This window comes from Pungitius pungitius, chromosome 12 (assembly GCF_949316345.1).
Source record: "Pungitius pungitius chromosome 12, fPunPun2.1, whole genome shotgun sequence".
NCBI lineage: Eukaryota > Metazoa > Chordata > Actinopteri > Perciformes > Gasterosteidae > Pungitius > Pungitius pungitius.
Genome location: NC_084911.1, coordinates 3,100,459 through 3,116,349, shown reverse-complemented (window position 1 = coordinate 3,116,349; position 15,891 = coordinate 3,100,459). Strand labels below are relative to the sequence as shown.

General features: G+C 39.5%; 1 gene segment (V, D, J or C); it reads left to right on the top strand.

Annotated features, from left to right (window-relative positions):
- The first annotated feature begins 2,068 nt into the window (after window positions 1–2,068).
- LOC119219826 (immunoglobulin mu heavy chain-like) lies at window positions 2,069–11,657 on the top strand. The segment is given in 7 exon segments: window positions 2,069–2,319; window positions 2,397–2,690; window positions 7,652–7,705; window positions 9,194–9,496; window positions 10,245–10,583; window positions 10,682–10,995; window positions 11,145–11,657. Coding segments are annotated over 7 exon segments (1,736 nt in total).
- Window positions 11,658–15,891: the final 4,234 nt, after the last annotated feature.

Genomic DNA, 15,891 nt, shown 5'->3' with positions numbered 1-15,891 from the left:
ACTCAGATGTCTTTCTCCTCTACTTATGTGGCTGCAGAGAGGAGGACAGAGGACAGTGGACACACAGTTAACCATGAAGGACTTTAGGACTGCTGCTTTTAACTGTCTTCTGCTCAGGTGAAGAATTTCTCTGATCTTGATTCCACACGTTTCCACCTGCTGTTAACGTATCACATGACATGCAGATCTTCTTCTCTCGACAGGTGTTGATGGTCAGACTCTGACACAATCCGAAGCAGTGGTTAAAAGGCCTGATGAATCACAGAAGTTGACTTGTACAACATCTGGATTCACATTCAGCAGCTACGGGATGAACTGGATCAGACAGGCTCCTGGAAAAGGACTGGAGTGGATCGCTTACATTCACCCATCTAGTTCTCCTATTTATTACTCCCCATCATTCAAGGGTAGATTCATCATCTCCAGAGATGACTCCAGCAGTAAAGTGTATCTACAGATGAACAGTCTGAAGACTGAGGACACGGCTGTGTATTACTGTGCTAGAGACACACAGTGAGAGACAATGATGAGAGAGCTGTTCAAAAACTACTTCCTCTATTCACCTCGTCCACTGAGAACATTCAGACGTCCCTGTGACGTCCTGAACCACAGATATAATAAAGATAGTGCTTATTATTTTATTACTAAAATGTCAGGGTGTAATTAAATACATACACATTCAAAATATAACAATAAATATAGATATGATATAACATTCATTCTCCATTTCATTATTAACTAATATAAGCTATGATAAAATAATAAATATTTTGTTAATTGTCACTGAACAATGGCCCTGAATCCAAATGCACGACTCCTGAGAAGAGGTTCAAAAGTTTATTTACAAAAAAGCAACAAATAAAAATCCCTCTCAGCAGAGGAACAAACCCTAAACTACATCTACAAACCAAAAGGATCTAGAAAATAAACACTAGGCTGAAAAAGGAGCCAACAGAAAGCAACCTGAACAAGGTACAAAGAACAAAGCAACACTTGTCAAAGGACATTGGTCCACACGGGTTCTCTGTAACGTGGGACAAGACCAACTGGCCCAGGACAAAGGGAGACGCAGACAATACACACACAGGGTAAGGACACAGGTGGAAACAACCAGGGGCAGACAATCGGACCGCCACACAGGGGGAAGGAGCAAGTTGCCTGAAACGAGAGGAAGGTTACATTTAAAAATAAAACAGGAAAACACAAGACAACGTAGACACGAGACAACCTGACTGGCACCGCTTCTTAGACATGACATGCTTCTTTTTAAAACGGGTCAAATCTGAACAGTTGACACATCGAGTGCTAGCAGCTTACGTCACAGGCTGCATTGATAAATGGTTACTGAACTTCAACAAATACTTTGACTTTCTAAAAACTGAGACACAATAACTGCTGTACATTATGTGGAATTTAAAGAAAGTCTTTTTTGGGTGAAAAAGTTGTGTCAGAATTCTCTCTCTGTTACTAAAATGAATTCCACTGTTTTCATCTTTGACTGACACTTTTTTGTAAAAATGAACATGATGAAAACAAGGGAAAAAACCCCATAAACAACAGGCCATGATATAAACTATAAGAACCAGCTCCCTCAGACTTACGTTTTCTTTGTAACATCCCGTTAATCTGATGTGTGTGCTTCCCGTTCATTTTGTCTCTAACCCCTCCTGTCTGTTCCGTTCCTGTCCTCGTGTTCCTCCTGATTTCTTATTCACACCGACGTTCACCTGCCCACTACCTCGCCTCGTCTCCCAGGCTTCTCTCTGCTCTTGAGTCGCTCCGCTGCCCCAGAACCGTTACAATCGTGATATTTATGTGACCTGCCTAACGCAAAATAATTCATAAAAGTGAAATAATCTGGACTCCTGTACTTTAGAGTCAATCATAATTGGTGAAAGACACTGGCACAAAAACAGTTAAATTTCATACTACATTTTTAAAAATTATTTGAAAATAGCCTAGCAAGCAACATTTTATCTATGTTTGCAGTTTCAAAATAATTTAGTTTTTTTAATTTAAAGCAAAAGTTGACATGTGTTTAAGTTCTGTAAATGCAGCTAAGTGTGTTTTCTTTGTGCTCAGAGGTGAGTTCAAAGCACGTTTTCACTGTGCAGATATAATGAACAGATTGGAGAGACTGTCCAACTGGCTCCAGTTAGACCAACGTGGAAGTTTCATATGTGTGATCCCATGCAAACTCAGGGACCTTCCTTGTTGCTCAGCTATAAAAACATCACATCAGTCTGTTGAGTTCACAGCTCGTCAGGTTCAACATCACCATGTTCTCAATAGCTCTGCTGCTGCTGTTGGCAGCTGGATGTAAGTTCCTCTTGATTCATCAAAGTCATTCCTTCTTCTTGTATAACTTGATGTTAAAGAAAACTCTTTTTTAACAGGTGTGAAGTGTGAGCAGTTGATGCAGCCGGCCTCTGTGACTGTGCAGCCCGGTCAACGTCTGACCATCACCTGTCAGGTGTCTTATGCTCTTAGCAGCTACTACACAGCATGGATCAGACAACCTGCAGGGAAAGGACTGGAATGGATTGGAAGGAAATATACTGGAGATTCAGACTACAAAGATTCACTGAAGAGGAAGTTTAGTATCGACTTGGATCCTTCCAGTAAAACAGTGACTCTAAACGGACAGAATGTGCAGCCTGAAGACACGGCTGTGTATTACTGTGCAAGAGAACCACAGTAACACAAACCATCAGTACAACTGAACAAAAACCTCTCAGTGCCTGAACACTTGTTACACAAAGCCACCAGAGGAGGAGTCCTCAGACCACCAATGATTCAACACCAGCTCACTGTTACAGCAGTTTAAATATCTACACGTCATTATTACTAATATGCTATGCTATGCTACAAGCAATAAAATAATTTATTGGAGTTTTTTCAGATATTGAGTTAGAAGCTTAGAACCAAATCTTGGTACATAGCAACAATTCTTTAGTCTTAAGTTCTTAAGTTTTTCCTAAATGAAATTGAAATTCTATTCCTATCATAACACAAAATCTTAACTTGGAAAATTCTGTCAGTGTCTTTATATTATATATTGTATTAAGTCTGAATAAAATGAACACTACATGAACACATCCCATCCACTTTATTGTAAACCATTCAATATTTGCTTTTTAAATTAAGTGAAAAAAGAACATTCTTATTGCTGGATCATAAGGTGTTGCATCTTGATAGGATTAACATTTTTATTCACTTTCCCAAATAGACAAATATAAACAGCTGGATGACTGCAGGAGCTGCTTTTTTGTTTTTATTTATGAAACATTGTGATGAAAGATGATTGAACACATGATAATGCAATAAGACAAACATTTACTTCCTGGGCTCTTGGAGGGAAACAATATCCTCATTATTACATTTTTACTCTCTTAGTTTTAAAGCACCTCACGGAGAAGACTTCACTATCTAGGGTAGGAGATGTTGTTCAAATAAAGTGAAAACTTTGCTTTAAAAAGGTCAGTTTTATAGAGCATTTATATTTTTTATATTATCTTGTGTTACATTAGACAGAATCCTCTGAAAGTGCTAAACGTATTCAAATGTTATAAATTGACTAACAATAAAAAAAGGACAGAGGACACTGTTGAATCAAAGAGGAGGAGTCAATGCAAAACTCAGATGTCTTTCTCCTCTACTTATGTGGCTGCAGAGAGGAGGACAGAGGACAGTGGACACACAGTTAACCATGAAGGACTTTACGACAGGACTGCTGATTTTAACTGTCTTCTGCTCAGGTGAAGAATTTCTCTGATCTTGATTCCACACGTTTCCACCTGCTGTTAACGTATCACATGACATGCAGATCTTCTTCTCTTCACAGGTGTTGATGGTCAGACTCTGACACAATCCGAAACAGTGATTAAAAGGCCTGATGAATCACACAAGTTGACTTGTACAACATCTGGATTCACATTCAGCAGCTACGGGATGAACTGGATCAGACAGGCTCCTGGAAAAGGACTGGAGTGGATTGCTTACATTCACCCATCTAGTTCTCCTATTTATTACTCCCCATCATTCAAGGGTAGATTCACCATCTCCAGAGATGACTCCAGCAGTAAACTGTATCTACAGATGAACAGTCTGAAGACTGAGGACACGGCTGTGTATTACTGTGCTAGAGACACACAGTGAGAGACAATGATGAGAGAGCTGTTCAAAAACTACTTCCTCTATTCACCTCGGCCACTGAGGACATTCAGACGTCTCTGTGTCACTAGTCCTGAACCACAAATATAATCAAGATAGTGCTTATTATTTTATTACCAAGAGTTACTGAGAGTGCGTGCAGTTCTTTAGCAACAGATTCACTGCGTAATTAGGATGTTTTGCATGTGAGACATGCCCCCCCCCCCCCCCAGTTTCATGTATGGAAGTGACCCTGAGTGCGTGCTGCCTTTTAACATGTTTGTGTGCTGCGGATCATACACGGCCTCCACTCATTGTCATTATTCAATTATTGTTCAAGTGTAGTTGCAGTCTAGCGTGAGCATGCATGATTATATTTAATACTCAACACTAACGATAATGTGTATTCATATCAGAGCAGAGAGACGCCCCAAGTAGTTTTTATTACCTCACTATAGGAATGTGGGGACATTCAGAAGAGACCCCCTCAGTAAATCAAAATAGAGTCCGTAGCAGGTTCCAAATTGTACAAAATTGACGGTTTTAATCTAAAACAAGCTTGTTTAACCAATAAAGGGGCGACTACGCCTGTATGGTGGAAAAAGTATATAACCTGATGTTATCCTTTGTTCGTGGCTCACAAGTTTAAGTTTAAGCTTAAGCAACTGTAAATGGCCTGTGGACTGCTGAGGCTTGTGTTTAAAAAAATATACTGTATCACAACTATTTTTATTAAATCTGTTTTATTGAAACTTTTTAATATATGTATCATCCGGTGAGAGCCTTTTTCTTTTGTTTTATGCCACAGAGGTTTTATTTCTCATCCAAATTACAGGGTTTTACTGCACAATGTATGTAACTCTATACCTGTTTTTTTACCCCTGTAAAACTTCTACATCATTTCTACATATAATTTTACAATTGAAAAAAAGAAAAAGACAAATGATTTACTACAATCAGTAACCCTAAAACGAAGATAAACTCAATACATTGAACGTGAGCAGAATTCTCCTTTTTGGGGTAGTTGTTTAGTCATGGTGCTGGAAAAAAGTCATAAATTATACTCCTTTCTAATGCGTGTTGCCAGTCTTGTTCGAATAAAACAAGCTTAGACAAAGGATTATTTTAGGAAAAGTAATGAGAAAGTTACAAATAATCAAAAACAAAACAAAAGCAACAACTTTTAAATATTAAAGGGTATAATTTAAAATACAATGGTACATAACACTGACCATGTTTCATGATTTCCCCGCTGAGTCCACAGAACAAGAATGAGCAAAGCAACACATCAGTGGGTGGTTTTTGTACGAGCACGTTGTACTGTGTATGGTGGGAGCCACAGTGATATGGCTCCATACAAAAACCTGCCATGAAGGGAACTGAGGCGCAGTGACTCCAAAAGAAGAGACGCTCAGATCATAAAATCACTACTCTGAAGAAAGGTTGGATTCAAACAACTGGTGGAAGGAAGAATACATTCGTGGTTCTTTTTTTTTCAATTTTAGCTAATAAATCAAGGATAATATATTTCACATACTGAAAAACAATTGAAGGACTACTGATTACTTACAGTTAATTTGATGTAAATAATTATCCACTTTGGTGATATGCGTGAAAAAGAATCTCTAAATAATGCATCACCTTGTCAGAGACTACAGTTTTGTTATTTGCTTCAGACACTGGAGACATGTAATCACTTAAGTTACCTAGTTTCACCAAATCACTAGAGTCATGAAAATCATTTTTTTATTCTGACAAACAATCATAAAAACACAGATCTGTGACTACTTTGATATCAGTCTGTATAAAGTGTGTTTCAAATCTAAGATATTAATCAAACACCTTAAGGAATTAGTATCCATTATTTTAAAAGCACATCTGTACAAGCACACATGTCGTTAAAGTGGAAAACAGTTGGATTTAAATAAGAGATGCTATCCCAAGAAAAAGAAAAATATCTGCACGTTTTTGAGTTGTGATTATCAACATGCACACTGGTTAATATTTATGTAACACAGGAAACAGGTGCTCCCACAGCCTGTTAACAAACTGTAACTTTAGACCACAGCACTAATAATAGTAACATGATGATAAGTTACACACAATAATGCAAAGGTGAAACAGATATAGAAAAAGTATTGATGCGTTCAGGCTCTGTTAATGTTTAGTGAAAATGAATATTGGAAGATGAGCAAAAGAACACATAGTTGTTTGAAGCAGATGTTACCATAGCAACATAACGATTAGAGATGAACAATGACTTGTTTACATTAGCTATGATAATACAGTTACTGTGTATTGGCTTTAACCCATTGTGTCAAGTTCATCAGCTGGGAATCGGGACTTAAACGTATGGAGCCAAAAGGTTTTATCATTTTAAAAACAAATGTGAACCTGAAAGTTTAAGTTTGATTGTTGAACATTGAAAAATACAACAATGTATTCAAAATAAAAAATAAAAATAATTTATTTTATACTTCAGCAAGCTCCAGTTCGAGATAATTTCCTCCTGCAAAAGTCTGTGACATCACAATAGGTTTAATTTGCGCTATAATTTTCGTAGTGAAGTATCCAACAGTTGAATTAACATTTGTGTGCAATTCATTAACAACTGACTGTCAGGAGGTGTTTAAGCCTTCAATTAGTTTGTATCAAGTTTTTCTCTTTCACACAGCCATACGTGAGATGACGACAGCACACTTGATAGAAAATGAATGATGTTTACTGTTGTAGTTTGTTCTGTACGTTAAGTGTTTAAATGAAGCTTAGTCGAAAATTCAGTCAGGAAGACTGGACAGGCGTTGCCATTCTCGGTAGGCTTCCTCTCTCCATGGGGGCACACGGCCAGCTGATTAGGGGCGGGGTCAGGTAGTACCAGCCAACTAGATGTGGGTGGTGTTACCGTAAACCAATTGCATCAGGGCTGGCAAACGCTAAAAGACTGTTCTCTCTCTCTGCTGTCAGTTGTCATTTCAGCGCGCACCAAAGGCGACCCGCCACCACCCCTGACACCTCCAATCTACAGCAGTACCTGGCACATCAGGAAATTGGAGCAACTTATTCTCTACCACCATCACCAGTGTCTGGACTCCCGAAGGGGGGGATATAGCTCGGCTCAGCATCCCGGCCCCTGGGCTTTCCTACGGCTGGATGGAGTCCAAGCCCCAAACACATTGCAATAACAAAATTAATGCATGTTATAATAAAGCACTGTTCAAACTTCAACAAGTCTCTCCGGATTGAAATGCTAGTTAACAGGGTAACAGTATTTAAACTGAATCAACTCAATGCAGCAGATCTGGATCTGACGGGTCTGATACAGAGGAAGTGTTGCCTAACTGTTGTCAACTCAGACTCATATTTTATGTGACCCAGACCACAGGAAATGTGTCTCAAGGGATGTGGTAATAAGGAGTCCACTGGGAATTGCTTTGCCATTAAAACATGTTCCCTGGTTTAAATGACCATATGTATTAGAAGCACGTTGGAATATATCACTGTGATGATTACTTTGACTACTGGGGGCAAGGAACTCAAGTCACTGTGACTTCTGGTGAGTAATTAACTTTATTTTGAGTGAAGATTATTCTGTATTTTTACCGGTTTATTGTGAAATTCATATTGATCATCTTAAACTAAAATATAATAGACATTTAAAAAATAGTGAATCCAAGTATTAGACCAAAGAGATGAGGGTAAATGGTATATTCACTAGTTTGGTGGATAAGTACCATCATTTATTAGATAAAAGAATCTGTTAAATAGTTGTTCACTAATTACTTGGGAAAAGTACCAATAATGATTATCAGAGGTAAGCAGGTAAAAGAGGCTTAGTCTTCACATGAACAGTAGAACTGGCCTGGGTAATATGTAATATTTAGACTTCAGTGGCATCAAAGGTGTCTTTAAGTGAATGTTTTTGCACTTTGGATGTAATGTCATGTTACACTGTGACGGTGCTTTTGATTACTGGGGGAAAGGCACCATGGTAACAGTCACATCAGGTAAGATACTCTTATTTATCTTTCTCTGATGTAAAGATTTAGAATTATAAACAGCATTGGAATTGTTTCAGCAATAAAGTTGTGATTTTATTTCTTTCATTTCTGGGATTCTGATGTTAAATCTTCTAAATTGATAAAATATGTTTGAACTCTGGTGTTTTAAATCATAATTAGTTTCATCTTCTGAACCCTTTTGTATCAAAGTCAAGGTAAATATGTCAGAGGGTAAATTGTTGTTAGATAACCGACATCGGGAAGATAACTCATAGCCAGAGATTAGACAGCAATCAAAATGTTGTTGCCTGACAATTCCTTTTGTGAAGAGCTAAGATCGTTTAGTTCAGTTGGATTGCAAATCTATAAAAAACCTCATATTGAAGTTCAATTTGATCGTATTCCAAAAACAAGACTGACATTAAGTGATGAGTTTTTGTGAAACGTTTGAATTGAATCTCTTCACTGTGACAACTGGGCTTTTGACTATTGGGGAAAAGGCACTTCGGTAACAGTGTCATCAGGTGAGTTTTGTTTCATTTAAAAACATCATCAGTGTGTTTCAGTGTCTTTTTTAAAGTAACTTCTCAACATCTTAATTTTTACTAATGATTTTAATGCTCTATGTTGCTTTAAAAGTCCGACTTTGATATTTTCCGCACAGGATAAAACGTTGAATATTTTCTGTGAACATATTTGGCTTTGTTTATTTCTTTATTGTGTATTTTTAGTATAGAAATATATTTTATAACATAATGGGATTTGTTAAATGTAAAGGCAGACTTGTGTGTTTGCCGCTAAGTACATTCAGCAAGATAATCTTTATTACTAGGAAAAAAGTTCCTCAGTAACCGTTTTATTAGGTAAAACTACTATATTCTATATAAATATGTTATACATAACTGCAGAATTTTAAAATGCTGTGACTTGTTCCACTACTGACTCACTACTCTCAATTGTCTTCTAAATATTATTCATACTGAAAAAGTCTCCAATTAATTTTTAAATTGTAATCTTCTTTTTCTCTTTTTTTCCATTTCTAGTCACTTCTACCAGACCGACGGTGTTCCCTCTGATGCAATGTGGTTCTGGGACTGGAGACACAGTCACTCTTGGCTGCTATGCCAGCGGCTTCTCGCCCTCCTCGCTGACCTTTGCATGGAACAAAGTGAATGGAGCCGCCTTGACCGACTTCATCCAGTACCCTCCAGTTCAAAAGGGAAACTTATATTCCAGGGTCAGTCACATCCGAGTGAGCAGACAGGACTGGGAGGCAAAGGATGCCACTTTCCAATGCGCGGCGACCCATGAAGCAGGACGGGTAGAGGTCACCATCCAAAGGCCAAGTAAGACTCATGCTACGTGATGGAGGAATGCCTTTGAGTCCATCATTTAACATCTAGTGGGTTTATAGTGTGTTTTATTACTGCAAGATGGTATTTGACTCATTTTAGTATTAAACACTAGAGTTTGTTGTGATAATATTTATGTAAAATAACTTTAATATTGTTCAATAAGTCTACTGAGTCTTGGTTTCTAAGTTGAATCTGTTTTTGGGGTTTGGTGCATTTGCAGAATTGTATTAGGTGAATAAACAAAAATAAAAAATAATGGGTTTAAAAAATAATTTGAAAGGAACATCTGAGCATGAAACTACAGTTTTACTAAAGTGAAGTAGCTTCACATGTCCTTGAATATGTTTGATTTCAAAACAGGCCTCACAGACAAACCAAACAGTCAGGTGGAACAAGAAGGCTGACGCTCTTATTTCCTTCTCTGCTTCTATACTTTTCGTCCTCTGCACCGTCTCAGAACAGATTATTGCACCATTTTCTGCTTCTTTTCATCAATCTGCATTATTTTACTTCTTCTTGATGTCAGTCTGCCCCCCCCCTTTCATTGTTTGTTGATTATTAACATTCAATGTTTGCTTGCTGGTTGCAGAAGCAAGCATTAAAGCTCCACTGTTTTATCGTGTCATTTATTTTAATAGGAAAATAATATTTAAATGTCTCATAACACTTTTCACATGTGCTTCTCACATGTGCTTATGATTCCCTGCTTCTGCATATATATATTTGTGTTTTTTTTCAGTTGTGGTTATTGAATTGCCGACTCTTAAAGTGTTGGCCTCCTCTGATGAGGAAACCGAGGTTTCCTTCTCCTGCCTTGCCAAAGACTTTTCACCCGACGATTATGACATCAAATGGCTGAAAAACAACCAGGAAGTCCCAAACAAAATATTCGAGATCAAAACCATGACTGCTGAGGGCAGAAAGGATGAAAATGGAACCACACTGTACAGTGCCACCAGTTTCCTCATGCTGCCGTCCAGCGAGTGGACTCATGGCACTGAGTTGACGTGTCAGTTTAAGGGTAAAGGTCCGACGTTCATGAATTCATCGCTGACTTACAAAGACACAGAGACCACTTGTGAGTAAATTCCACATTTTTCATCAAGAGATTCAAGGTAGATGTCGTTGCATTTTGTGTTTTGAAGCTATTTCCTTAAAAAAGTTACTTCTTGGCAGGTGAGGGATGTCCTAAACCAGATGTGGAGGTCACAATCGAAGGCCCCACAATGGAGCAGATGTTCGTAAGCAGACAAGGAACCGTGAAATGTAATGTTAAGGTCAACAAACCATCAGTCCATAAGATTTCGTGGGAGAATCAGCACAAACAGGCAATAGCTGGAGTCTCAAAATCCCCCCAAGAGGAAGCAAAGAAATAAGCCTTTCACTTGACATTGAGTATGACGAATGGAGACGGGGGACAAAGTTCTACTGCGTTGTTGAACATAACGATTGGATTGAACCACTGAAGACGCCCTACGAAAGGATTCCTGGTAAGTGAACCAACCAGCGACTGTGTTTTGATTCCTCTCGTCGTACCATCAGACACGCCGTGGGTGTCAATGCGTCACGGACATTTCCTGCAGTGCCGTCGCTTGTTTCCTCCGCGGCAGAAGCTCTAAACGTCCTCTCACACTTGCAGGAGGAGAAACTCAGCGACCTTCTGTGTTCATGCTTCCACCGCTAGAACACACTAGAAAAGACACGGTGACCCTCACTTGCTACGTGAAAGACTTCTTCCCTCCCGAGGTTTTCGTGTCTTGGCTTGTTGATGACGAGGAAGCAGATTCAAAGTACAAGTTCCATACCACGGACCCTGTAGAAAACCAAGGGACCTTCTCCGCTTACGGCCAGTTATCTTTCAGCCTGGAGCAGTGGCAAAAGAGCGACGTGGTTTACAGCTGTGTAGTCCACCACGAGTCCGTGGCTAACACCACTAAAGCTATCGTCAGGTCCATTGGGTACAGAAGCTTTCAAAATACCAACCTGGTCAACCTCAACATGAACGTCCCTGAAACGTGCAAGGCCCAGTAGATGTTCCCCTGCCTTGCTGTGTCTTCTGCTGTTTGTTGCTTGTGATGTGACATTGTGTTTTGCCTTTTAATTCAGTTTCAAAAAAACTAATAAAAACAGCTCTTTGCAACTCTGTTGACGTTTGTCGCCTGCTGTTCACGTCCTTATTCAACACATATTTACAGCTTCATGTTTACTGTCAGCGTCACAGTGGGATCCTGTGTGTGGCCTTCAGGATGTTTGACACTAATGAATCAAACTCACCAAACCATGTTATAGCATGTAGAATAACACTAGAGCAACTCACTAACTACTACTACATGTGTTCATTGACTGTGCAATGTTTGTGTGACTTGTCTTTGTGTTTGCATTTACTCCGCTGGGTCTTGCACTCCCTTCACAAGAAAGATGATGGTTGAAGGTCTAATTCCAGCTCTGTGCTTTAAATCATTAATGCACTGATTCACAAGCCAAGTCACGCCTGCCACAACATAAATGAGGACTTTCAAAAGCAAGTCAGGATCATGTTGGGAGGAATTAAATCAACATAATCCATATTGTACAAGGCAATGCAAATAATTTTGTCCGTTAAAAAAATCAATTTAATAAGTAACAAGACATCCTATTCTTTTAGTTGATGGTTGACTATTTTAAACTTAGACCCAAACTAGATCTACTCTGAGCTGACACGTATTAAAGTACGCTACTCTAACACAGGAAAATGAACAGAATTTGGTCATTGAGCTCTTGTTGAAGCCTGCGTTTTACCCAAAGTGCTCACTAAATAATGACTGTACACTACATGCAGACTTCTACAAGGGGAACAGTACGATGGAGGCAGAAGAAGATCACATGGGGAGCACAGGCCTCACCTTCATCCTACTCTTTCTCATCACTCTGCTGTTCACCATAGCAACCACTGCTTTCAAGGTGATGGAGACGCTTTATGTTACTGATGTGCACAGATTTGGATGATTCATTTATCAAATGCGACTGCAAAAGAAGACAGTTGTAACATATAAATGTTTGTTTACTTTTTACAGTGTGATTTATTTCTAAATTCTTTCTGTCTTTTCAGGTTAAATGAAACAAGGTGAAACTTTGCTTTGAATATTCTTTTTGAAAATGTCTTATAAACTCACAGTATAATGTAAGTAATCACATTTGTCCATTTTCATTTTAATTACAAGAGCTTTCTGTCTTTTAAAAAATAAATCTTTAAAAGAATATAACATTTGATGTTGCTCATACTTCTTCTCTTCCATTGCATGTTGTTTTAACTATAATCAATCATTTATGATACTCACAACTGTACTTATTTTATTTTATCAAGCATTTCATCTTTAAAGAAATACTCCACTATGCATTATGTTCTCATGTTCATCACCTCCCCAGCACCAGGAATCATCCACTCATGTTCAACTCAATATGAAAATGTGCACTTCTCGAGTCTAATATTAACAGAGTGAAGAAGTGAAACCTTGCAGCGTCATGAGAAGCCATGTGAACTCTTAGTGAAAACATGTAAAGTGATATGAGACATTCAAATGTGCGCTCTGCTTCTCTAACTGACTCCTCACACCTGGTGTCAGTGATGCCCTGTTGCTCTTTGCACTGTTTCACTTCTGTATTTTGGTCCTTTTTTGGGACCCGGCTCTGATCCCTCTGCCCTGCCATGCTGCATCTGTGCAACAGCCCCGTGTCCCCCTGACTATGAGACACCACAAACTGTACAAGTACCACTCTGCCATCTAGCCTACATACAGAGATACCATGTTTAGAATGAAGACAACACAGGTTACCTGACCAAGACCTTAAGGTATGTGCGACTGAAAGGATGAAGTCTGCTCATATTTTTAAAACCTGTACATCTGACTTGAAGTTGAGGCGAGTAACGATGTAAATCTATCCCCAATATCTCAGGACAGCGGGTTGTCTCTCCAAACGTCACGTTACACCCAGTTTGGCAGGGTGAACACCTATGAAATGAACACATATTTTGTATATCTACAGATGATATCGTTGGATGCTGTTTTGCAATAAGTGCTAAAAGAGTAATTCAACTATGTAAACATTTATTCCATTAAAACATGTTACCACAATCAGGCTACATATGCATACAGTAAGGCATAAATCAGCATCGTTGTATTACTCAGGTTGGCCACTAGAGGGAGACAAAGCTCCAAATACAGAGGTGCAGATTTGCAAAATTGATCAGGAATCAGGGACATTTATTGCAAAAATGTGTTAGACATACAAGGGATTGGAAATTGAGACAAATAAAATGGTATGTTCAATTTACCATTCAACTCCAGAGTATGAAATAAAATATAAAGCTCTGAGCTAGGGATAAGGGATAAAAAGGAGATTACATTTTGAGTGTATGTGAAAGTGACAAGTGTATGTGGAGTGTAAAGGGAGTCACCTGTGGAAAAAAGGATGTCAGTGGGGGACCAGAACTCTGTTCATGAACCCGACTGCCGACGGGAACAAGATGTGTCTTAATTTGAACAAACCGAGAGGCTGTTTGTATAGCTTCTCTTTCCCATAAATACAAACACAGAGGGTCACTGTAAATGTGTGCACATGTCTACTTTGTGGGTTAACGTTAAAACTGTTTTAAAAGTTTGGAGTAACTTCTTTAACCCATAAAGGTCCTGGGTGATGGGGATAAGAGGTTAGCCTCAGAGGGGTGATCTTGAAGGGAATCTTAAAGGTTAAAGGTAGAGAGAGGATCGGGTCATTGAGAGCAGTACAGATGTTGTTGAAAGAGAATTCAAGATGTTCATCAATTTCAGGAATCAGGAAACATTTATTGCCATAACATGTCAGACATACAAGGAATTTGACTTGGCGGTTGGTGCATAACAGACATTTGGACATTGGACAACAAGACAACATAGTGTAGCGATGTTAACCTCCACCTTTGCTGCAGTGCAGCCAGCCTCCACCTCCAAACACAGTCAAGCCCGCACGCGATTCACGGTGCGTCTTTATACTAGAGAGTACGGTAGTGGCGTTGTCCGCATGTGTGCTGGTGTTCTTTACAGTTTTATTTTTCATCCGCCCAGTGCTTCGCGTCCCTCATTCACGCATCTGTCCACGCTGGTCACCATTGATTTAAAAAGAGAGCATGGGAAGCTAAACACGGAATTAGCACGCAGCTAATCTTTATCCAAAGCGACTTAAAATAAGTGCATTTCCACATAGAGATACAAACAATACAAAAAGTAACAAGAAAGTACAATTTTCATGAAATAAGCAGTTTCAAAACATGTTATAGAAAAGTATAATTTAAGTGCGACGATCTGTTCGTGCTACGGTTTGCTAGTGTTTTACTCATGGTAGAGTCTAAACAGGTGTGTCTTGAGTTTTCGACGGAAGACGTAGAGGCTCTCTGCAGTCCTGATGTCATCGGAGAGCTCATTCCACCATCTGGGAGCCAGGACAGCGAAGAGTCGCGATCTCGCCGAGTGCTTTTCTCTCAGTGAGGGAGAACAAGCCGCTTGGCAGATGCAGAGCGGAGTGTGCGGGTTGGGATGTAGGGTTTCACCATGTCCCGGATGTAGACTGGACCCCATCCATTCACAGCATGGTACGTCAGTACCAATGTTTTGAACTGGATGCGGGCAGCCACTGGTAACCAATGAAGAGAACGGAGAAATGGTGTGGTGTGGGAGTATTTCAGAAGGTTGAAGACCACTCGAGCTGCTGCATTCTGGATGAGCTGCAGTGGTCGTATGGCGGTACCTGGGAGACCTGCCAGCAGAGAGCTACAGTAGTCAAGGCGGGAGATGACAAGCGCCTGAATCAGTACCTGCGCCGCCTTCTGAGTGATAAAGGGTCGTATTCTCCTGATGTTGTAGAGCGTGAATCTTCAGGATCGTGTTGTCGCTGTGATGTTGGCAGTCAGGGAGAGTTGGGAGTCAAGTGTCACGCCGAGGTTCCTAGAAGTCAGAGTGGGCGTTAACACGGAGTCGCCGAAGTTAACAGTCAGGTCCTGAGTGGGAGAGTTTTTTCCGTGGAAGAAAAGTAGATCGGTCTTGTGGGGGTTGATCTGCAGGTGATGAGCGGACATCCACTGGGAGATGTCAGTCAGACATGCAGAGATCTGTGCCGCCACCTAAGTGTCCGACTCAACCACCCAACTAGAAAGGCCTCGACATCCTCTCTTGAAACGAGGGATTTTGAATATGAGGTGTTGGACTCTCGTTATGTATTTTAACCGATTTGAATGACATACATAAATGTATTAACTTAGTACCAGCTAACCATGGAACAGTGTCTTAGTGGAGGTTATTTTTTCATTATTCATCACCATGACTTTTGAGTTATGTTGCTTTTTAATGTTGTTACGCTGTTAACATAACTCTTTA